This window comes from Heteronotia binoei, chromosome 8 (genome assembly GCF_032191835.1).
Source record: "Heteronotia binoei isolate CCM8104 ecotype False Entrance Well chromosome 8, APGP_CSIRO_Hbin_v1, whole genome shotgun sequence".
NCBI classification, from domain to species: domain Eukaryota; kingdom Metazoa; phylum Chordata; class Lepidosauria; order Squamata; family Gekkonidae; genus Heteronotia; species Heteronotia binoei.
In genome coordinates, this window is record NC_083230.1 from 26,318,083 (window position 1) to 26,342,216 (window position 24,134).

The window sequence follows — 24,134 nt, forward strand, 5'->3', positions numbered from 1 at the left end:
CTATGACATATACTGAGGGCTATGTATTTGTCTACAGAACTATAGTCTTCCGCAGAGAAATAACTACAACTCCTATGCAACTGCAACTATGAAAAAGAGGAGGGGAACCAATCAATCAATCAACATTTTATTTATATCCCGCCCTCCCCGCCGAGGCAGGCTCAGGGCAGCTAACAACATCAATACAATAGGTTATAGAATAAGTATTTAAAAACAGTATTTAGCTTTAAAACAGTCTAATTTAAAATTAACATTCTGGTGCTATTTCCAATAAGCATGATGGCGAAAATCACTTAGGCGAGTCCCTATGTCGTTTAATCGGCAAAGGCCATCCCAAAAAGGATGGTCTTGCAGGCCCTGCGGAACTGTTCAAGGTTCCGCAGGGCCCGCACTTCTTCTGGGAGCTGGTTCCATAGGTGTGGAGCTACGATAGAGAAGGCCCTCATACGAGTACTCTGCAGTTTTGCCTCCTTCGGCCCGGGGATGGTCAGTTATTTCTTCCCTGCTGACCTCAGTGCTCTCTGGGGTTCATATGGGAAAAGACGGTCCCTCAGGTAGGCAGGTCCCCGGCTATATAGGGCTTTAAAGGTAATAACCAGCACTTTGTAATGAATCTGGTATGTAACTGGCAACCAGTGCAGTCCGTGCAGCCCCGGCTGTATGTGCTCCCACTTCGGGAGCCCCAGTAACAGCCTAGCCGCCGCGTTCTGCACCAGCTGCAGCCTCCAGGTTCAGCACAGAGGCAGCCCTATGTAGAGAGCATTACAGTAATCCAATCTCGAGGTGACCGTTGCATGAATCACTGTTGCTAGGTCCCAGCGCTCTAGGAAGGAGGCCAACTGCCTTGCCCGCTTTAGATGAAAGAATGCCAACTTGGCAGTGGCTACTATCTGGGCCTCCATTGATAATGAAGGCTCCAGTAGAACTCCAAAGCTCCTGACCCAGTGCACTGCTTTCAGCAGCACCCCGTCAAAAACTGGGAGAGGTATTTCCCTCCCCAGAGCACCCCGACCCACGCAAATAGGGTGACCATAATGTCTGAAGGCCAGGCAGGGACACCTTGGGGGGGGGGAGGTAGGGGCGTGTGCGTGCTCTGCGCGCGCGCGCGCCACCGGAAACAGGAAGTGACGTCACTTCCGGTGACGTCATGCCACCGCCGGAAACAGGAAGTGACACCACTTCCTGTGACATCATTTCCCCGCGTCACCTGCCGGAAACGGGAAGTGACATCACTTCCTGTGACATCACTTCCCCCAAATGACATCATTTCCCCCAAATGCCACTGCCGGAAACAGGAAGTGACTTCACAGCACTTCCTGTGACGTCCCCAAAAATCCCCCAAATATCACCGCCGGAAACAATTTTGTTCTCAAATCCTGTATATACTTCATCAGTATATGGGATAAGGCACTTTCTCAACTGTGCTGCATAATGCAGCCTATTTATTTTGTCCTGTTTGCTCTGTTGGCTCTATCTGCGCCACCTTCATCACTTTCGGGGTGTGGATCCCCCAGTGGGGTGGTCTCCCGACTCCCTCCGCCGGCTGTTTCTGATAGCCCTGCGCCCCCTCTTTCATTTGATATGTGTCCCGTGCGGGTGCCACCCTCCCACCAGGAGATGCCGCAAAATGAGCCCCCTTGAGGCTTATGGCGGCAGGGCTCGGGGGAAGCGAGCTAGACTGCTGTTCTTTTGAGGGGTCATAGAGTGTTTCGAGCGCGTCCCTGTGGCATTGGTCCCATCATTGTGGGACCCAGGGGGCCGGCGCAGCGGCACGCCGAAGCAGCCTGTCACTAATAACACAGGTCGAGATGCAGGACAGGAACCCGGAAGTGACCGACAGGCTGCTTCAGCGTGCCGCTGCGCCGGCCCCCTGGGCCCCACAACGATGGGACCGATGCCACAGGGACGGGCTCGAAACACTCTATGACCCCTCAAAAGAACAGCAGTCTAGCTCGCTTCCCCCGAGCCCTGCCGCCATAAGCCTCAAGGGGGTTCATTTTGCAGCATCTCCTAGCGGGAGGGTGGCATCCGCACGGGACACATATCAAATGAAAGAGGGGGCGCAGGGCTATCAGAAACAGCCAGCAGAGGGAGTCGGGAGACCACCCCACTGGGGGATCCACACCCCGAAAGTGATGAAGGTGGCGCAGATAGAGCCAACAGAGCAAACAGGACAAAATAAATAGGCTGCATTATGCAGCACAGTTGAGAAAGTGCCTTATCCCATATACTGATGAAGTAAATACAGGATCTGAGAACAAAATTGCACCAGAAGACACAAACACAAAGCTCCCTTACACTGAATCAGTGCTTGGGTCCACCAAAGTCAGTATTGTCTACTCCAGTCACAAACACAAAGCTCCCTTACACTGAATCAGTGCTTGGGTCCACCAAAGTCAGTATTGTCCACTCCAGTCATAAACACAAAGCTCCCTTACACTGAATCAGTGCTTGGGTCCACCAAAGTCAGTATTGTCCACTCCAGTCACAAACACAAAGCTCCCTTACACTGAATCAGTGCTTGGGTCCACCAAAGTCAGTATTGTCACATAAGAACATAAGAGAAGCCCTGTTGGATCAGGCCATTGGCCCATCCAGTCCAACACTCTGCGTCACATAAGAACATAAGAGAAGCCCTGTTGGATCAGGCCAGTGGCCCATCCAGTCCAACACTCTGTGTCACATAAGAACATAAGAGAAGCCCTGTTGGATCAGGCCAGTGGCCCATCCAGTCCAACACACTGTGTCACATAACAACATAAGAGAAGCCCTGTTGGATCAGGCCAGTGGCCCATTCAGTCAGGAAGGGAGGAGGGAGGGAGGGAAGGAAGGAAGGAAGGAAGGGAGGAGGGAGGGAAGGGAGGAGGGAGGGAAGGAAGGAAGGGAGGAGGGAGGGAAGGAAGGAAGGGAGGAGGGAAGGAAGGGAGGGGAGGGAAGGAGGGGAGGGAAGGAAGGGAGGAGGGAGGGAAGGAAGGGAGGAGGGAGGGAAGGAAGAAAGGAAGGGAGGGAAGGAAGGGAGGAGGGAGGGAAGGAAGAAAGGAAGGAAAGGAGGAGGGAGGGAAGGAAGGGAGGAGGGAGGGAAGGAAGGAGGGAAGGAAGGGAGGAGGGAGGGAGGGAAGGAAGGAAGGGAGGAGGGAAGGAAAGAAGGAAGGCCAGCCGCCCCCCTCCGCCAGCCGCCCCCCCTCTGCCAGCCGCCCCCCCTCTGCCAGCCCCCCCCCCGCCAGCCCCCCCCCCCCCGCTTTTGGCTTACCTTGATCCAGGGCGGTGGCGGCCTCTCCTCCGGGCTGCTGGCAGGGCTGGCGGCGGCTGCGGAGGCCGGGAAGGCGGCGGAGAGGCCGGCGCTGGTCTCTGGAGGGCCTCCAGGGACCAGCGCTGGCCTCTCCGCAGCCTCCGCTGGCCTCTGGAGGCCCTCCAGGGACCAGCGGCGGCCTCTCCGCTTCCGGCGCTGGCCTCTGGAGGCCTCCAGGGACCAGCGCCGGCCTCTGGAGGCCCTCCAGGGACCCGCGGGGGCCTCTCCACTGCCGGCGCTGGCCTCTGGAGGCCTCCAGGGACCAGCGCCGGCTGCTCCGCGGCCTCCGCTGGTCGGCGCTGGTCGCTGGAGGCCCTCCAGAGTCTCTGGAAGGCCTCCCGGGACCAGCGCCAGCTGCTCCGCGGCCTCCGCTGGTCGCTGGAGGCCCTGCAGAGTCACGCGCAGGGACGCTCCCTCCCTCACTCGCCGCCTTCCCCGCCGGCGCCCGCGGCCCACCGCCTCCGGGGCTGGCTAAACCGGGACCTCTAAATGGTCCCGGTATAGCCAGCCCAGGAGGCGGGAATAGGGGGCCAGAACCGGGACATTCCCGGGCTCCCGGGACGGTCTGGCCACCCTAAGCGCCGGCCTCTCCGTGCTGCCGGCGCTGGCCTCTGGAGGCCTCCAGGGACCAGCGCCGGCCTCTCCACACTGCCGGCGCTGGCCTCTGGAGGCCTCCAGGGACCAGCGCCGGCCTCTCCGGACCCCGCGCGCGGGCGGGGAGTGAGGCAGCCAGCGTCCCTGCACGTGCGCACACTGCTGTGCGCACCGCAGGGACGCTGGTTGCCTCACTCCCCGCCTTCCCGGCCCGCGCGCGCGGCCCGCCGGCTCCCCGCTGGCTATACCGGGACTTTGTAATGGTCCCGGTATAGGCAGCCCGGGAGCCGGGATTGGGTGGCCAGAACCGGGAAAGTCCCGGGAGACCGGGACGGTCTGGCCACCCTAGTGTTCAGTGAATGCATCTATAATCAGTGTACAGTGTACACTTGATATTTCTTTATATGTGTGTTGAGTAATTGGTATGTTACATTCAGCACATGTACAGCTAAACATGTGATTGAAACCTTGCATCTATCCAGCTGCTGATCCCTTGTAAAGCGAATGCGTGTTGGCTCTTTCTTACAAACAAATGTTTATACATACAGAGATTCACTGTATGTGCATTTGCTGTAACATGTGAATATGACCATTTTCACACTAGAGCTTTAATCCTGGTTTAACTCTGTCCCCAAACTGACTTTCTACGCTAAAACCATAGAATCGTAGAGTCATAAAGTTGGTTTCTCTGATTCTATGATTCTAGTGTAGAAAGTCAGTTTGGGGATAGAGTTAAACCAGGATTAAAGCTCTATGACTCTTCTTTCTTCGCTGCAACATTTGGTAAAAGAAAATTTGACAGTATTGCATTCACTGTTTCCCCACCCCTGCAATGAACTGGAGCACAGAAGCATTGAATACGAGTGATGTCATGTCTTGTGCGACAAAGAAAAAAGTAATTTCATTTGGGTTCAAAAAGGGGGTCCAACCACTATTAACAAGAGGAATAGAAACTCTTTATTGATTGATCATGATCAAGGTCAGCACCTTGAACTTTCTTAGGGATAGAGTCTTTTCCGCCATTGTGTGCTATTTTAATAGACATTACTGAGTAGACATGGGAAATTGAGGGTGAAAGGTGATGGCACCCATGCATAACCCATAAAGCATTGGCCCTGTGTTACACAGGGAGGAGGGGAGAACAGTGTTCACTGAGGTAAGAGTTTCCACTGTGCTGATGGAGATGCCATATTTTCAGGGCTATGGTTTCACTAGTCCAGTGAACTAATCCATACTGCAGCGAGAGATGGACATGGCATTGTGCCGCCATAGTTCTTGTTAGCATCATTGCAAGAATATCAGCACAATGTCGTCTTGTGCCATATTGAGCCTCTTTACAGAGCAGCGTTGTGCTGTCACTCCTCATACTTTAATCAGAGCAGAGAGTATCCATTTGTGCTGATTTGCTGTTGCTCAGGACAGATATATTTTCTATGACTGTGTGATTACAGCATGTAAGAGCAGAGTTTGCAACAAATAGAGTAAACTTGATTTTAAGCATATTCCTGAACCATAAATGTGTTAAGACGTGTGCAAAGATATCAGGTGACATTTTAGAAGAGTATGGGGTGCTAAGAGAAGAGGGGGTGCTGAGCAGGATTTTCCAGGAATAGATCCAGTTCCCTCCTTAGGTCTTTGTCCTTCTCCTTGACTAGCATGATAAATTCTACCATCTAAGTAAGTACATGGAAATATATGAACATTTACTTATTTGCACAAGTTCAGTGGTAGAACAACAGCTTACAGATGGTCCCTGGTTCAGGCTCTGACAATTCAGTTTAAGCAGGGGGGGGTCAAATTCATTTGTTCTGAGGGGTGTCAAATTCATTTGTTCTGTCAGATTCATTTGTTCTGACATAAATGGGACATTGTAGGGCCAGACTGTGTGTATCATAAAGTGTAATGCCAGGTAGTGGAGATATAAACTTTATAAAGGATGCAGAGAAATACAATAATTTTTACTTAAAATACAAACATACTTAAAACTCTTTCAATGTTTTGTTTAAAATGGAAAGGTGGGGGAATAGCGGGATTTGGCAACGCAGTTCTAAAAATAAAACATCAAGAAAAAGCACGAGGATCACAGCAGAAACTAAAAATATAAACCAAACGTATAAAATGCTCTGGACTTAGGAAAACATGAAATGGCTGGGGATTGCAAACTTCTCCCCCCGCCCCCAGGTTTACTCAGATTGGCAATGGCTCTTTAGAGTAATATCCCTGTTTAGCTGTGGGATATTACACTAGGCACCAGTTCTAAGGTCCATGCTGGCTCAAAGCATCAACCTTTTATTTGCAAGGTCACACAACTCCAGCAAGGAGCAGCTTCTGACTGGCCATATAAACGCTGAAAAGTGAAACTGAGCTCCACTTCATTAAAATACACTGCAGCACAGACAAAGCTGTAAGGAAAACATGGAATGGATTTTCCATTAAGGTCTCTGTGCCCAGATAGACTGCTCCCAGAGTAGACTATTTCTGGGCACAGAAACCTTAATGAAAAATCCATTCCGCATTTTCTTTGCAGCTTTGCAAGCCCCAAATTGCTTCCCACATCAGCCTGTAAAAACAAGGAAGAAGGAGCTGGGAATTTCAGCAGCCTCAAACTTCAAAGGGTGAGGACAGGAGGGGGGAGAAAAGAGCCCCAGAGGCCTGATTAAAGCCCTGGGTGGGACAGACATTTGACACCCCTGAGTTAAAGGATATAAGATAACAGGTATTTGACTTAATTAAAAGGAACTTTTTTTGCAAAATTCAGGTTTTCAAAGTACTGCATTTTTTTTTTGTTTTAAAGTTCAGAGTATGCATACCCTTACCGTAGCTAAGTGAAAATGCATTATTTCTTTCTAGCTTATGTAATTGTATATGAAAGAGAATGCAAGTTGATTTTTTTTTTATTATTGTTTTCATTTACACACTTTTAAAAAGGTTGTTTCTGAATTATGATGCAGGCATTTGCTTGGTGGCCGGATTTGTTGGCTGAACATGCAGAGAAATTCTGGTCCCTCTTTACAGTTGACATGGATTCAGCACTGGAGGCCCAGCCACCAGACTCCTGGGATAGTTTTCCTCTCTTCCAGCTGTTGAATAACTTCCTAAGAAATGACTGTAAGCTTTTCCAAGTTGTCCAGGTTTGGTTTTGATTGTTCCTGCCTTTCAAGTGTTAACCATGCTTAGCTTCCAGGATGAGCTAGATTATAAGATGAAAGAAATACCTTTATTTTAATATTTATTTTATTCTGCCTTTGCCCCATTCACTAAGGTTGCGATTCTGTGAACATTTACAAGGAAGTGGACATTATTGAACTCAGTGGAACTTATTTCAGGGCAAACAGGCAAAGAAGTGGGTTATAAAGCAGTTATCAGTTATTAATGTATACAAATAATTAAAAATTAATTTTATATTCATCATATATATACACACATGCATATATACATACGTATGTGTGTGTGTGCAAATAGATAGATTAGATAGAGACAGACAGACAGACAGACAGACATGTCTTATGTATATATAAGCCCAGACGTACTGGTTACAACTAATCATATCAGCCATTGACCTATCAACTGTCACTCAAGTTCCATTGCATTCTATTGGTTGAGTCCACTCCTCTCTCCCGCCTGCTGTCACCTACCCATTCAAAAGAAAAAAAAGTCGGCAGCAGCAGTGGGGAGACAGCAAAGAGACGAGGAATGAAGGTAGTGCTGCTGGGGCTCCTCTTGCTGCTAGCCTCCAGGGCAGATGGCTACTCAGGTGAACAGGCAGGCGGGCCTTCTCTTCTCCTTGAAATGCGACTAGGTGACAAGGCCCGGCCATGCTGGAAGCATTTCCTCAGAGGTCATGGCAGCTGCCTCTTTCCTGTCACTCCTTCCCTCCCTCCTCCCCTCAGTCTTGGCCAAGGACAGACAAGGATTTGGCCACCATGGCTGTTGCTAGGCAACCAAGCTTGATTCTGTCAGTAAAAGGCAGGGAGAGAAGGCCCTTTCCAGGCCTATTTTGGCCTTTGAGGGGGAACTCATCGGAGTCAGTCCTGACTAGGCTTGCCAGTTCCAACCTGGAAATTCCTTGAGATTTTGTGGTGGAGTCTACAGAAGCCAGAGTTCGGGGAGGAGAGAGGCCTCAGCTGAATATAATGTCATAGAGTCCACCCTGCAATGCAGTTATTTTCCCCAGGAAGAGAGAGATCTGTTGTCTGGAATTCAGTGCTGATACCAGGAGATCTTCAGGCTCCACTTGGAGGTTTGCTACTCCAGGCCTGGCTGCTTGCTACTGTTCAGCGGAAGCCCTCCTAGGACAAACAGTGTGACATAGGAGTTGGCACTTCAGAGCAGATCCAGATTCTTGCTGGATCTGGGTCTGCCAGATCCAGATTCTTGCTGTGGAAGCCGATTGTGTGATTTCAGACCACTCACAGACTTTCAGCCTAACCTACCTCACAGGGCTGTTGTGCAGATCAAAAGGGGAAGTGGAGAATGATGTAAGCTGCTTTGGTCCTCACTGCACAGAAAGGTTGTACTTTTCCTAGTTAGAGGCTGCAGGGAGGCAGGAGGAGATGGAAAGCTGAAGTCAGAGAGGCAGATAAAAGTAGGTTGATGGTTGGCTAGGAAGGAGTCTGGGTTGCCAACTCCAGGTCAGGAAATTCCTAGAGATTTGAGGGATGGAGCCTGGGGAGGGTGCAGTTTGAGGAGGGCTGTGACCTCAGACAGGAACAATGCCACAGACTCCTTCCTCCAAACCACACATTTAGTCCCGGGGAACCATTGTTGCCAATCTCCAGGTGAGGGTTGAGGTCACTCAGAATTACAACTGCTCTCCAAATAGCAGAGATCAGGTCCCCTGGAGAAAATGGCTGCCTTGCAGGCTGGATTTATACCCTGCTGAGGTCCCTTCCCTATTTTCCTAGGTCAAGGCGGCAAAGGTCGGGGGGGGGAGGAGATGGAAAACTGAAGTCAGATCATTTACCCTACAGAAAATGGTCACCTCGAGGCACATACTGTATGGTATACCATAAAACAACCGGGCCAGGCAAAAACAAGCAGATCATGCCACAAGCTCACACTGATGCTAAAACACCACAGAGCTGAATATGACAGGAAAAGGTGGCAACAATGCACTGCAAACCAAAGGAATGCTGCGTTTCAATGTCTGTGTGACCATTGTCATGTTCCCCCCACCCTCCATAATTATTCTTTCTTATCTCCATTCTGAGCCTGTTTCAGGGTTTTGAGCCACCACAGACACAGGGGGCGCGCGCACACACACACACACACACACAGGAGGGGGAGTTAGCATCTGTTTCAGCTGCATGGTGGATGGAAAGATAGCAAGGGTGGGGGGTGAGTGAAGGCCAAGGGTTGAGGGGTGGGTGGGAAGACAACAAGGGTGTGTGAGAGGTGAATGCCTTCACTTGGGTGGATAAGTGGGAAGACAACAAGGGGGGGACACTCGCTCAGAGCCTCCTTCTAAAAGCCCATTGTATTTTCCTTCACAATGGCCTTATTCCTAATACCTAATAAATGTCCTTGCAGACTGACTGTGGTGGGCCAGTGATAAAGGGAGTTACAGAATTCTTAAGTTTCACACCCTGTAGAAAGCCTAACTCTAAAATATACGAGGTACCATAAACATTGTTAAAGCATGGGATTAAACCACTTTCTGTTCTTGAAAATCAGTACTGAATATTTGGGGGGGTGGGATTAAAAAGCCAAGCCCAGCATAAACATGCTGTGAGCTTTATTCCTTTCCCATTCTGATTTCCCTTGGATTCTTTGTAACAGGGCATTTTTCAGCTCCATTCAGATGTCACTAACAAACTGTAAGGCCCCCACCCCACTTTCCTTTCTCTCAGTTTAATAGATAATTACTTAAAATAATTACGAGAAGACTCGGGAAAGGAAGGCACTCTTAAAATGAGGCAAGACACGTTTCCATAATGAAGTAATTATTAGCAACACTGCAAAGTGCTACCAAGGGACCCTGACACACTTAAATTTAGGAGGCAAAACATGTCTCATGTTCAATATACAGATATCAGAGCCCTGGCACTTAAAAAAAAAAAAAAAAGAACATTGAGGAGAGTTTGGAGCAGGGAAGTAGATGCCATGGAAAGGATTGTTCTGTACTCCACCACTGCAACTTATTCTACCCTAGGATTGCCAACTCCAGCTTGGGAAATTCTTGGAGATTTGTTGTTGGTGGGGACAGTGGAGTTTGGGGAGGGATTTTACCTATTGGTATATCATTGAGCTTGCACTCTGATGCTGCCATTTCCTCCAGGAGAACTAATCTCTGCAGTCTATAGGTCAGTAGTAATTCTGGGAGACCTCCAGGTCCCACCTGGATGTTGGCACTATAATCTCTCCAAACGTGGGAGGGAGGGGACATTAGGATTCTCTTGCGTGTATCAGTGTATAACATGTAACTAGTTCCTAAGCAGTGGCTGTTCAAAGCTGTGTAATGTGTTCTACCATTGTTCCAACAAAGGTAGTTTGCATGAAATGTTCTGGCAAGGGGAGCCACCATTTGGGAATTCTACAAATGCTTTTATAAGAGATGGATGGATGCAATTAAGATTTTTAATATATATATATATATATATATATATATATAGGGGAGCTACTTGAAAAATTTAGGGGGATATTTTCTTTCATCACTATTGAAGAGCAAACCTTTCAGTTTTCTCGTAACCCTTTTGTCTCCTAAGGATGCAAGCAAGTGGCAAATGACCATTCGACAAGCATCCAATTCCCAAATGAAACATACCACATGGTGCTTAATCTTTAATTAACAGTCCTTTCACAGAGTTGACACATTAAGACCATCAGAGAGAACACCCTATCCTTATAATATTGATGTCACTGGGTCTTCTTGTAATGACTAATAAGAGTTGAGAGCTCAACTGTTAAAAACAAAACTAGCACTGAAGACTTCTGCTTCTTTTAGAAAACGAAGCCTTGAATAAATCTGAAAAAAAGAAGAACACTGGATTGGGTTCTCCTGAGGATAAAAAGGCTAGTGTTAATAATTAACACAGAGAGTGAAGTGGAGTCAAATTAGCCATAATAGAGCCCAGAGTGACTAGTAAAGTCACCTCTCATTATCAAAAAGCTCATTAGGAAATGAAGAGGTAGAAATCCCACTGGGTTATTCTTGCACTGAGAGCGGTATTGGAGATTATTTTTCAGATTACTTTGAAAAAGGAGAACTGTTAGGTCACCATATTGTACACCAGGTTAATCTTTTGCCTTTGAAACATGGAGGGTTGGCACCTGCCTGTTGTTCTGTGTCAAGAGCTTTCAATGAATTCTGAGTCTGTGAAATGGAAGACTGTTTTTTGATACACTCAGTAGGAGTAAACTGCCAACAATTGAGCTGTATGATCTGACTAACATTGGGAATAGTTAATAAAATCGAGAAGTGGTGTTTGTTTTTATAGCTGATGTTGTTAAAATACTGTATAAAAAAATACCATAGAGCAGGGGTGGCCAAACTTGCTTAATATAAGAGCTACGTAGAATAAATATCAGATGTTTGAGAGCCACAAAACACGAATGTCAGATATTCAAGAACCACAAGGAAGGAAGGAAGGGAGGGAGGAAGAAAGGGAGAGAGGGAGGGAGGAAAATAGAGGGGGGATGGAGGAGGGAGGGAAGCATGGAAATAAAGCAACTTTACTTTTAATTGCGTTCTCCAAGCTCCGGACTTTTTTTGTAGCAGGAACTCCTTTGCATATTAGGCCACACATCTCTGATGTAGCCAGTCCTCCTGGAGCTTACAGCAGGCTCTTGGAGGATTGGCTACATCAGGGGTGTGTGGCCTTATATGCAAAAGAGTTCCTGCTACAAAAAAAAAGCCAAGCTGCTGGCTGGTTTGGAGGAGTGATTTAAAGAGATAAATGCTTTCTTCAAGCCAGCCAACGGGGGTAGGGGCTTTGAGAGCCACACAATATGTGTGAAAGAGCCACATGTGGTTTCCAAAGCTCAGTTTGGCCACCTCTGCCGTAGAGTATGTTGCAATACCAAATGGGTTGCAACTGCCTTAGCCTTCTCTCCATGTTCTTTTCCAGATTGCAGGGCACTGAAGGGAATCTATCACAGTGTGTCAAAGCCAAATGGTCAGGATTTTAGCCAAAATGGTAAAATGCAGCAAATTAGCATAGTGCAGATTTGCTACTAAGAACATAAGAGAAGCCATGTCAGATCAGGCCAATGGCCCATCCAGTCCAACATTCTGTGTCACACAGCGGCCAAATATATATATATATATACATATATATATACACACACACACACACACAGCACTTCTTCGGGGAACCCCTGGAGGATTGGCACCTTCTCCCACTTCATGCCTTCCCCACACACACACACTGTGGCTAATAGCCACTGATGGACCTGTGCTCCATATTTTTATCTAACCCCCTCTTGAAGGTGGCCATGCTTGTGGCCGCCACCACCTCTTGTGGCAGTGAATTCCACATGTTAATCACCCTTTGGGTGAAGAAGTACTTCCTTTTATCCGTTTTAACCTGTCTGCTCAGCAATTTCATCGAATGCCCACGAGTTCTTGTATTGTGAGAAAGGGAGAAAAGTACTTCTTTCTCTACTTTCTCCGTCCCATGCATTATCTTGTAAACCTCTATCATGTCACCCCTCAGTCGACGTTTCTCCAAGCTAAAGAGCCGTAAGCGTTTCAACCTTTCTTCATAGGGAAGGTGTTCCAGGCCTTTAATCATTCTAGTTGCCCTTTTCTGAACTTTCTCCAATGCTATAATATCCGTTTTGAGGTGCAGCGACCAGAACTGCACACAGTACTCCAAGTGAGACTGCACCATCGATTTATATAGGGGCATTATGATACTGGCTGATTTGTTTTCAATTCCCTTCCTAATAATTCCCAGCATGGCGTTGGCCTTTTTTATTGCAAACGCACACTGTCTTGACATTTTCAGTGAATTATCTACCATGACCCCAAGATCTCTCTCATGGTCAGTCTCTGCCAGTTCACACCCCATCAACTTGTATTTGTAGCTGGGATTCTTGGCCCCAATGTGCATTACTTTGCACTTGGCCACATTGAATCGCATCTGCCACGTTGACGCCCACTCACCCAGCCTCAACAGATCCCTTTGGAGTTCCTCACAATCCTCTCTGGTTCTCACCACCCTGAACAATTTAGTGTCATCCACAAACTTGGCCACTTAACTGCTCACTCCCAACTCTAAATCATTTATGAACAAGTTAAAGAGCATAGGACCCAGTACCGAGCCCTCGGCACCCCACTGCTTACCGTCCTCCACTGCGAAGACTGCCCATTTATACTCAATGTCAGAATGTCATTACCCTAATGTCAGAATGCACCTTCTTATTTCCATACACAAAATTTATTTTTTTTATTTAGTACTTTACAGATTTGATGTTTAATTTTTATTTGCCCGAGTAAATATTACTTGGAAGAGCTCAAAGCGACATCTACAAAGCACACAGAGAGACCATTGTTTTGTTGTTGCTCCAGATCGTTCATCAGAGAGCTATGCTTGTAAGCAGCCGAATGTTCTCAGCTTTGAGATTCAGTGCATGCCTTCTGTCCTAGATACATCAATGCAAACTTATCTTATCCAGTATAAGAACTGAGTCTCTAATCAGTATTTTTAATTAGTCTATTTGTAGTAGATAACTATTTGTTTATACTTTAAGTAAACAATTGTATATTATAAGCATGTACTGAAGTGCCTTAGCTAATGACCAATCATGTTACATCGTTAAGTTCTTTTGAAGAAGATGAAGATGATATTGGATTTATATCCCGCCCTCCACTCCAAAGAGTCTCAGAGCGGCTCACAATCTCCTTTCCCTTCCTCCCCCACAACAGACACCCTGTGAGGTGGGTGGGGCTGGAGAGGGCTCTCACAGCAGCTGCCCTTTCAAGGACAACCTCTGCCAGAGCTATGACTGACCCAAGGCCATTCTACCAGGTGCAAGTGGAGGAGTGGGGAATCAAACCCAGTTCTCCCAGATAAGAGTCCGCACACTTAGCCACTACACCAAACTGGCTCTCCTACACCAAAATGCCTAGCATTGTAAGGCGATTTAGAAGAAGAGTGTAGCCTCTCAGATTGTCCCATGAATTGCTAATAACTTGCAGTGCGGATGTGCCTGTGCATGTGTGCAGAAGGGGTGGTTGACACTTAACTGTCATCTTAGTTGTGTTGTGTAGAACAGATTTTCTATAGTTGAGTCAAATGTACTATAAATCTAAATATATCTAAAAGGCTGTTATCCATAAGTGGTACCTTTCCTTTTATTTAATGGTGCTAATCCAAAGATTGTTGCACTCTACCAAATATGGTACAGGAGTAATACAGCAGGTTTACGATGTGCAGTGTCACCAATGTAGTGTATGAGGTTACACATTCTCTAAAACAGGGGTGTTAAACATATGTACCATAAGACAGATCCAGCCCCTGCAGGGCTCATATCCCACCCATGAGCAACAGGCTTCCTTCTTCTGGACTGCTGCTGCTGCTGCAATGCAGCTTGCTTTTGCCCATCTCCCTCTGCTGTTTCTTGCGTCCTTCCTAGCCTCCTTCTTGCTTTCTCCCATGCTAAGCCTCCCTTCCCTCCATTGACTGAGGGCTTCTCCTTGGGGAGACAGGAAGGGGAGGCAAAGAGTGTGAGAGAGCCCTGTCCAGGAAAGAGAGCCAAGTCTGAGTCCCATGGCTCCTTTAAGACTAGCAACGTTTTATTCCAGGTATAAGCTTTCCTACACTTCCTCAGAGGGAGGGTGGGTGGGTGGGTAGATGGACTCTTCTGACAAGCACAATGCTCTTTCTTTTAGACTTGATATCTCTCTGTCTCTCTCACATATGCACACACATGTGTGTTTAAAGAAAGGATCACATTGAGAGGAGAAGAAGAAGATGATGATGATATTGGATTTCTATTCCACCCTCCACTCCGAATCTCAGAGCAGCTCACAATCTCCTTTATCTTCTTCACCCACACACCCTGTGAGGTGGGTAGGGCTGAGAGAACTCTCACGGAAGCTGCCCTTTCAAGGATGGCTCTGTGAGAGCTATGGCTGACCCAAGGCTATTCCAACAGTTGCAAATGGAGGAGTGGGGCATCAAACCCGGTTCTCCCATATAAGAGTCCGCGCACTTAACCACTAAACTAAACCACTACACCAAAGGAGAATAAAAAGGAAAGTATTTTGGCTTATTCTGAGAAGGGTTTTTTTTTAGATTAGATTTCTCTATACCAGCTATCTGAATTTTCTTTCAAAAAGACCCTAATAAAGAATCAGAACACTTGGATTGACTTCCATTGTTTAATAATCCATTTCCATTGGATTCGATTGTTCAATAATGGAAGTAGATGGCTTAGTATTTAAAAATGGATTTATGATTCTATGTGCTTCAGTTCAACATGTCTCCCATTCTCCCCTCCCACTTCTCTGGCCGCCTTTCTTCACTCCCTGTTAGCTTTCATCACTGCCACTTGGGTGGATATTGCCCAGTCTGAAATCAACACATCATTTCACTTGGAGAGATCCCCTTCTCCAGTTTAAATTGATAAAGAAAAAATGAAGAAACCTAACAGTACAGTTTGCAAGCTTTATAGTGGAAAGGAGCAAGAATCCAGTGCCACCTAACTTGTAGCGGCTTTCATGAGTCACTGCTCTCTTTGTCAGATACAGCTAGAATGTCAGTCCATTGGTCCTTATACCTTGGAGAGTGGAGTGATTTCAGATGTCAAATGACAATAGCAGGCTTTGGTAATGAGATAGGAAAGCTAGGTCTCAGTTCAGCCCTGGAGGATGCATTGAGCTTCATTACCAGCTGCAATTCAGCAGTCTCTCTTTCTAATCTCACTATGAAATACCTTGTAAGAGAACTGCTACTCTTAAGTCAGCAATGTCCTGGAAGGTTAAATGTTCCTCCACTGGTTTTTTAATGTTGTGGTTTCTAAAGTCAGACTTACGTCCATTTATTCTTTGCATCTTCCTGGAATGAATCCTCCTGGACCAAATTGAGACCTAGGTTTCCTGTCTCATTTCCAATGCTGGTATTGCCACACGTACTCCTCCTCTGCATATCACACCCAATTCAATTGTCATTCACCTGCTACTGCCATTCAGCATCTTAAATCTCCTTTATAAAGTTTATATCTCCGGCGTCTCATGTGACATTTTGTGACATTTTATGGTACTGCCTGACAAAGTGACATTTGTGTTTCCACTGCTCTAGAGAGATGTTGAACTCATTTGCTCCGCCACATTGTTTACAGCCACACAACCTTCAGCCACAGCGCTGGCACTAGGGTGTTGGCAGCCTCGTGCCACCCCAAGCAAGGTGCCCCCCCCACCCCTGACGTCCTGCCCGTTGCATACCCTCCCACCACCGCCACTGCACCATGCCCCCCTATCTGGAAGGGCTGGGTGGCTCCTCTCCAGCCTACCTCCCTCCCTTGGTGGCAGCGGGAGGAAACTCCTCTGGTTACTGACAGCAGCCGACCAAGGCAGGAAGAGACATAGCAGCGGCAGGAAGGAGCCAAGAACCTCTTGCTTTACCAGCCAGGCTGCTTTTATTTGCAGTTTCCCTGGCACAGCTGGGGAAATTGTGTTGGTGGCTCAGAAGCCTGCGAGAAGAAAGTGGGGGTGGGAGGGGCTGCCTGGTACCCCTGTAGGCCTGGTGGGCCCATAAGCGGTTGCCTACCTGGCCTACTATTTATTTATTTGTTTTAGGGTTTGTAGAATCTTTCGGGCTCAAGTGCCGTGTTCTACTGGAGAAAGTTTTCCTTCCAGACGTTTCGTTCTCAGCTGCGGAGAACATCCTCAGTGGCGTTGCAGCCGGAGCAGGCGCTCTGACCTTCTTGGCTGCTGTGCATTGAGTGGGGCCAGGGCTGCTGGAGAGCTGCTATTTCTAGGCTGGAGGGGGTGTGGTGAGAGGGCAACTGGTTTGTGGATGTGCCCATTGTTTGGTGGGGCTTCCTGGAAAGGTGGTGATAAGGAAACTGGCTGTTGAATGTGACCATTGTTCTGTGTTAATTGCTGGGAGGGTTGGAAGGGGTTTGAAGATAAGGAAGATGGTTGTTGACTGTGCTGATTATTCTGTGGAATTTGCTGGTTGTTCATGGTTGTTGACTGTACTGATTATTCTGTGGAATTTGTTTGTTTGTTTGTTTGTTTATCCATCCATCCATCCCGCCCTCTCCGCAAGTGGACTCAGGGCAGCCAACAATCAGTTATATAATACAATTTAAAACCAATAAAATACATTTAAAAACATTTTGTGGTGCTATAGAACTTTAATATGGCGGGATGTTTCTTTTTTCTGTTAGTGATCCTATGATATTCATAGCTCCTCAGCGGTGTGAGGTGGCAGTCCTCTCCTGGTTCAGGTGTTGAAGGCCTGTTGAAACAGTTCAGTTTCTCAGGCCCTGCAGAATTGTGAAAGATCCCACAGGGCCCTTATGGCCGCCGGGAGGGTGTTCCACATTTCTGGTGCCACCACCGAAAAAGCCCTAGCCTGTGTGGAGCATAGCCTGGCTTCCTTTGGTCCAGGGATGGACAATAGGTTTTGTGTCCCTGAACGCAGTGTTTTCTGGGGAACATGCGGAGAAAGGTGGTCCCGTAGATGTTCTGGGCCTGTTCAGCCACATTGTGTACAGATACTGAGCAACTCACCGGCTTATATGTTTAAATAATCAGCCCAAATGTGCAAATAGCTTATCTACACATATTGGTATCAAAGCCCACCTAGATATGTGGAAGACAAATATACAAATCTAGCCTTTGCTATTGCTGAGCAGCAGCACGCGTTGTATGTTTACACATGTAGACACCTTGCTGTATTTATACGAGCCCCCTCCTAGACCAAAGCTTTGATGCTTCAGACTGGTACAAAATTTGAAAATCCCCCATGCCATAGCCACATATTGGAAGAGATTGAACTACAAAATATAGGGAAACCAATGATGATAATGTTCAGCTTTGGGTAGGGTTGCCAAGTCCAATTTAAGAAATATCTGGGGACTTTGGGGGTGGAGCCAGGAGACTTTGGGGGTGGAGCCTGGAGACATTAGGGGTGGAGCCAATATCAAGGGTGTGACAAGCATCATTGAACTCCAAAGGGAGTTCTGGCCATCACATTGAAAGGGCCATCACCTTTTCAATGCCTTCCTTCCATAGGAAATCATGAAGGATAGGGGCACCTTCTTTTAAAGCTCATAGAATTGGACCCCCTGATCCAATCGTTTTGAAACTTGGGGGATATTTTGGGGAGAGGTACTAGATGCTGTACTGAAAATTTGGTGTCTCTACCTCAACAAACAGCCCCCCCCCAGAGCCCCAGATACCCGTGGATCAATTCTCCATGATTTTTTATGGGAATAAATCTCCATAGGGAATAATTCCCAGCAGACATTTCCCTCCCCTCCCCTCCCCTCGCTTTCTGATGACCCTGAAGGGGGGGAGGGCCTCCAAACTGGGGGATCCCCTGCCCCCACCTGGGGATTGGCAACCCTAGCTTTGGGGCAGCTGTTTTACATGGTACTCTGGATTATTTTCTATGAATACCGATTTATTTCTCCATCCTAGACAGACTTATCTACTTGTATCAGTTTATATAATCCTACTTGGTATTGTTTTTTTTCCTACTCTTTGTGCCAAAGAGTACATACAAAGAAGTTAAGTAGTTTTGGAACAAAATGATGCTTTTCTGAAAGCAACAGCTTGTTTTCTATTAAGCAAGCACAGTCCACTTGTAATCAGGCCCATAGCTATGAGGGGACCTGGGGGGACACAGCCCCATGACTTGGAGGCCCCAACCAGCCCCCAGGACCTCTGCTGCCTTTCTCGCTCTCCCACTGCCTTCTTTGTGCTCCTGCCACCTTTCTCGCACTGCTGCCCCCCCTTCTTGCTGTCCTGCCACCTTTCTCACACTCCTGCTGCCTTTGTTGCTCTCACATTGCCTTTCTCGCTCTCCCGCCATCTTTCTCATGGTCCTGCCATTCTTCTCACTCTCACAATGCCTTCCCCACCTCCATCTCTTCTCCCTTGCTGTGCAGGTGGCGGGGGTCAATGCTGCGGAGGAGGGCCGGCCCTGCTCACTAGTTAAAAGGTGATCAGCAGGCCCTTTAACTCCTGTGGGAGGCCACGACTGTTTCTGCCACGCCAACCATTATTTGAGTGGAGGCGAAGGGAGGGCTGCAGCCACAAGAGTGGCAGGAAGGGAAGGCCATGCAGGGCACCAACCGGCATGAGAGTGCCTATGGGTTGAGGCCCCCAAAAGAATGAAAGGCCCCCCAACCTTCCAAATCCTGGCTACAGGGCTGCTAGTAATTTTTTCTGCATAAACTACATTGAGATAAAATGAGAATTGTAGAAGACTGTATATTTTCTTAGGGCTTTTGTGCATACCATTCCCCAGAGGATTGTGCCCAGTATTATTAAGTACTAACTAGGAATAAGGCCCGTTGTGAAGAACAAGGGGCTCTAGAAAAAGGCTCTGGGCGAGTTCCCCCCCCTTGCCATCTTCCCACCTACCCAATTGAAGGCATTCACTCCCCCCATCTCAAGGGGTGCTGAGCTCTGCCATCTGGAGAGCAGCTGTAATTCTGAATGATCTCCAGCTGCCACTTGGAGGTTGGCAACAGTGATTCCTCAGGGGGAAATGGCATTGTTCCTGTCTGAGATCCCACCTTTCCTCAAACCCCGCCCTCTCCAAGCCCCATCCCTTCAATCTCCAGGAATTTCCTAACCGGGAGTTGGAAACCCTATCTCCTTTCCTTTATCTTATCTGGGAGAACCAGGTTTGAGAACCCCACTCTTCCACTTGCACCTGTTGGAATGGCCTTGGGTTAGCCATAGCTTTCACAGAGGTTGTCCTTGAAAGGGCAGCTGCTGTGAGAGCCCTCTCAGCCCCACCCACCTCACAGGGTGTCTGTTGTGGGGGGAGAAGATAAAGGAGATTGTAAGTTACTTTGAGTCTCTGATTCAGAGAGGGGTGGGGTATAAATCTGCAGTCGTCTTCTTCTTATCTGCCCCTCTGACCAGATTTCTATCACTCCCCCACCCCCGTCCGGTGGCCTCTATATAGGCAAAGGACAGTTTTTCTTCACAGTGGGGTGAGGAATGAAGGCAGCTTTCACCATTCTCCTTGTCATGCTTTGATCTGCACAACAACCCTGTGAGGTAGATTAGTCCAAAAGTGTGTGACTGGGCTTGCAAAAAAAACACCCCTCTGCCGCTTGGAGTGTAATTCTGTGCTTCACATCAGTCCTGCTATGCTGGCATTTCCAAAACGGCACTGGGTTCTGCTGAGGGGATGTGCTAAAAAAAAATGACAGGATTGTCCATTGGAAACAATGGAAAGACTTGAAAGCCCCTTGGAGATAATGGGAGCCAGGAGTGCCAACTGACTTGCATGGGCTCTATTTAAATACATCACAGCACAAAACAGTTGCAATGAAAATACAAAGCCAACTGTAAATGTTTCTGGGTCCAGACAAACTGGTCTGGGGCTGGAATAACAGGTCCCAGAGTAGAAAGATGACCCCAGAAATAGAATTAGTGCTCTGGGAGTGGAATGACAGCCCTCCCAAGTGGAACGACAGCCCATTAGAATAGCAGAAGTGTTCTGGGAGTGAAATGATAACCTCTAGGAGTAGCAGAAGTGCTGGGTTTGCACTGTCATAGTGGCCCTGAATCTACTGTGCAAATTGCAGTGATTCTGCTGGGTTTGCAAAAATGGCCCCCTCTAGAAAGAAGCTTGTGGAGAGTGCTCCCCATTGTTGCTGTCTTCCCATCCACCCACCCACGTGAAGGCATTCCCTTCCCCCCACCCTTGGTGTCTTCCCACCCCCCATCCTAATACTGCCCACCCAAACCACTTCTTCCTCTTAACTATCCTGCACCCTTGGCATGCCACTATCCTCCCCCCATGACATTCACTCACTCACACCCTTGCTGTCTCCCCCCCAAACTCTTGGTATTCACTCACCCCCCACCCTTGCCATCTTCCCACCCACCCAATTGAAGGCATTCACTTCCCCCCACCTCGAGGGGTGCTGACCTCTGCCAACTGGAGAGCAGTTGTAATTCTGAGTGATCTCCAGCCATCACCTGGAGATTGGCAATACTGATTCCCCAGGGGGAAATGACAATTGTACCTGTCTGAAATCCCACCCTTTCTAAAACCCCACCCTCTCCAGGCTCCACCTCTTAAATATTCAGGAATTTCTTAAGGAGTTGGCAACCCTATTTCCTTCCCTTTATCTGCCCCGCTGACTTCAGCTTTCCACCGCCTTCCCCCTTCCTGCAGATGCCACATAAGTTGTCTTTCTCCACAGTGCGTGGGGGGGGGGGGGACCAAGGCAGCTTATGTCATTCTCCTCTCACAGCCCCATGAGGCAGGTTAGGCTGGAAGTCTGTGACTGGTTCAAAATCACCCAGTCAGCTCCCACAGCAAGAATCTGGAACTGACAGCCATAGGCCCTTTTCACACTCACCAGTGGAAATGGAGCCCAGGCATCCCTATGGTGATGCTGTTGTGATACATCGCTATAGCGATCTTAGCCTGACGTTCCAAAAAAAAAAAAAGCCGGAGATCGCGCGCGCCGGCGGGCGAAAAAGGGCGCGAAAACTGCTCCTGGGTTAGATACTGGACATTTCACACAGCACCCCATAGCGATTTCAACCCGGAAGAAGGGGTTGAAAAGTGGAAGAAGCTGCTTTTTGTTAGTAACGACTCAGGCATGCCTCACTACCGGGACAGCCGCGGGACTGTGTGAAAAGGTGAGAGTATTCCGGTAGCAGCCAGTTACTGAATCGGGTCTGTCTGAAAGGCCAGCAGAAACCCGTTACTGTTCAGTAACTGACCAGCTGACATACCGGAATACTTAGGCTGTGTAAAAAAGATCATAGTCAGGACTAGCCCCAATGAGTTCTGCCTCAGAGGCCTGTAGTGAGACCTTTCAGACCAACAGTCTCTAATGATGTTGTTGGCTTTAAGCACAGGACTTCAATTCCTCTCTGTGTGTATTTGGTCTGCTGGCACAGGACACCATTTTCCCCCTTTCCAAAGGAGTTCTCAGCCAATCAAAGGAAGCCTTTCTCTGGCTTGTCTCCCGCCTTCTCCCTCCCTCAGTCATTCTAGGTCAGGGTTTCTTTCTGTGCTCTGTGAATCAGTGCAGCAGGCGGCTCAGCCAATGGGAGAGCAGGGAGAGCCGATAACTGCCAGAACTAAGGTTGGTTGCATTTCACTGAGAGAATCAGCTTTGCTGGCTAGCAACAGCCTCTTGGGTGGGAGAGAGGAGCAGGCTGAACCATTGGCACGCAAGTACTCTTGACTGGTCAAAGATAGATGTATTGCAGTCCCACCCAGTCCCAACCAATGAGGGAACTGGGATTTCCCAACATGAAACTGGTTTTATGTCTATAGATACTACTACCCAGCCTTTCTCCCAGGAAGGACCAAAAGTGGCTTCTATCAGTTTTCCCCCCTTCTCAGTCTTATTTTCACAACAACCATATGAGGTAGGTTAGGCTGTGAGTATATAAGTGGCCCTCCTAGATCAGGGGTATCAAACTCATTTTTATGAGGGCCAAATCTGACATAAATAAGACCTTGTCAGGCCGGCCATGTCAAGTTGGGCCGGGCCATGTGTGTACCTATTTATGATTAGATAGCAAAGATATAAACTTTATAAGGACACAAAAATAATTTTTTTAAAAAAAACCAAACCTTAAAACATTAGCATTTTGCCTTAAAGGTGCTTGCTTTGTATTTCTCCCATGGGGTCCAGGGAACTGGGCAAAGGAAGCTCTGGCACTTTCCTTCCTTCCCTAGGGAACTAGGAAGGGGGGAGCCTCAGCCAATAGAAGCAAGAGAGGCTTGCCTTAGTAGCTCTGCTATGCCAGGCAAAGCAAGCTCTCCCTTGCGCCTTCCGCCTCAGTCAATGGAGAAAATACAGGTTTTGCTCTGTAGCTCCGGTGCTATTAAGCACGCCTGGCAAAGCAAGCTGTGATGCAGAAAAAGAAGCAAGAGAGAGGGAGAAGGAAGCAGATGACAGCCAATTGCTCAGGGGCCTGATAGAAGCGCTCTGGGGGCCTGATTTGGCCCCCGGGCCGCATATTTGACACCCATGGCACAGTGAAGATTTGAACTTGAGTCCCCCAGATTATTTTCCGGCACAATAATCACTACACCATGCTGGCACATATTTTAAATACAAAGGGGGTTGTCGTCTGTTCCACGTAGCATCTAAAGAGTGTATATTTACTATTTATACATTTCCATGGAAAACAGAAATGTCTTCACTGGTGCCTGAGAGGAATATGCTCAATGAGAACAGATGTAGGGAAAGAGTTTAGCAAATAAGGTGCTGCTACAAAAAAGACCTTTTTTTTCTAGTAGCCACGCAGCACATATCAGAGAGTAGGGGTATTCAGAGTGATAAAGGTTTTAATAGCTAGGCAGAGTCTGAAAGTTGACCTGACCTTGTAGGGCATCTAATCCAAACCCCTGCACAATGCAGGAAATCCAGAGTTCTGAGCACTCTGACCTGTCCAGCTTTTTCTTGAAGGCTTCCAGTGAGGGGGAATCCGCTTGTCCAGAAAATTGCTCCATTGTCATTCAGAGGTTTAACATTCAACTAAAATCTACCAGTTTGTAACTTAACTACATTAGTTCTAGATCCAGAGCAGCACCATACTACAATGCATGCTCTGTTCACGATTGAACAACTATCCTGAGATCTTTTTCACATAAGACATAAGGCTTCTGCTGCCCTGGCCCTGGCCTGGTGGAATACATTCCCAACTTAAATTAGGGCCCCATGATTGGACTTGTTACAGTGCTGCAGGGCTTGTAAAATGGAGCTGTTCCACCAGGCTTCCGGTTGTGGCAGCAGATGTCTGTGCCATCTCAGCCTCCCCTGCCCATAGCAAGGTTATAGATATTTGCTATCCTGCTGATATCCGACAGGCTATTGGACTGCCCTGAGCTATGTATGTTTCGCTGCTACCTTGTTTTAGTAACTGGCTTTAATTATATATTTATTGTATTTTATTACATTTGTTTCCCGCCCACTCCTGATGGGCTCTGGGTAGCTAACAATAGTGAAAACAACATAGTGCTAAAATAAAATCGCAATGAAATCATTAAACATTTCATATCATTTTGTACAATTTAAAACGATCCTTCCTGTTTCAGTTATGTTGTTAGCTGCCAGGAGCTCACCGTAGGATAGG

General features: G+C 47.7%; 1 protein-coding gene across 2 annotated transcripts in view; it reads left to right on the plus strand.

Annotated features, from left to right (window-relative positions):
• The window catches only part of CADPS2 (calcium dependent secretion activator 2), a 644,998-nt gene that overhangs the window by 480,168 nt on the left and 140,696 nt on the right, over positions 1–24,134 (plus strand). For both annotated transcript variants that reach the window (XM_060244821.1, XM_060244822.1), the window contains exon 18: positions 6,835–6,991. In XM_060244821.1, the coding sequence (XP_060100804.1) occupies positions 6,835–6,991 (157 nt within the window). The remainder of the gene's footprint in view (positions 1–6,834; positions 6,992–24,134) is intronic.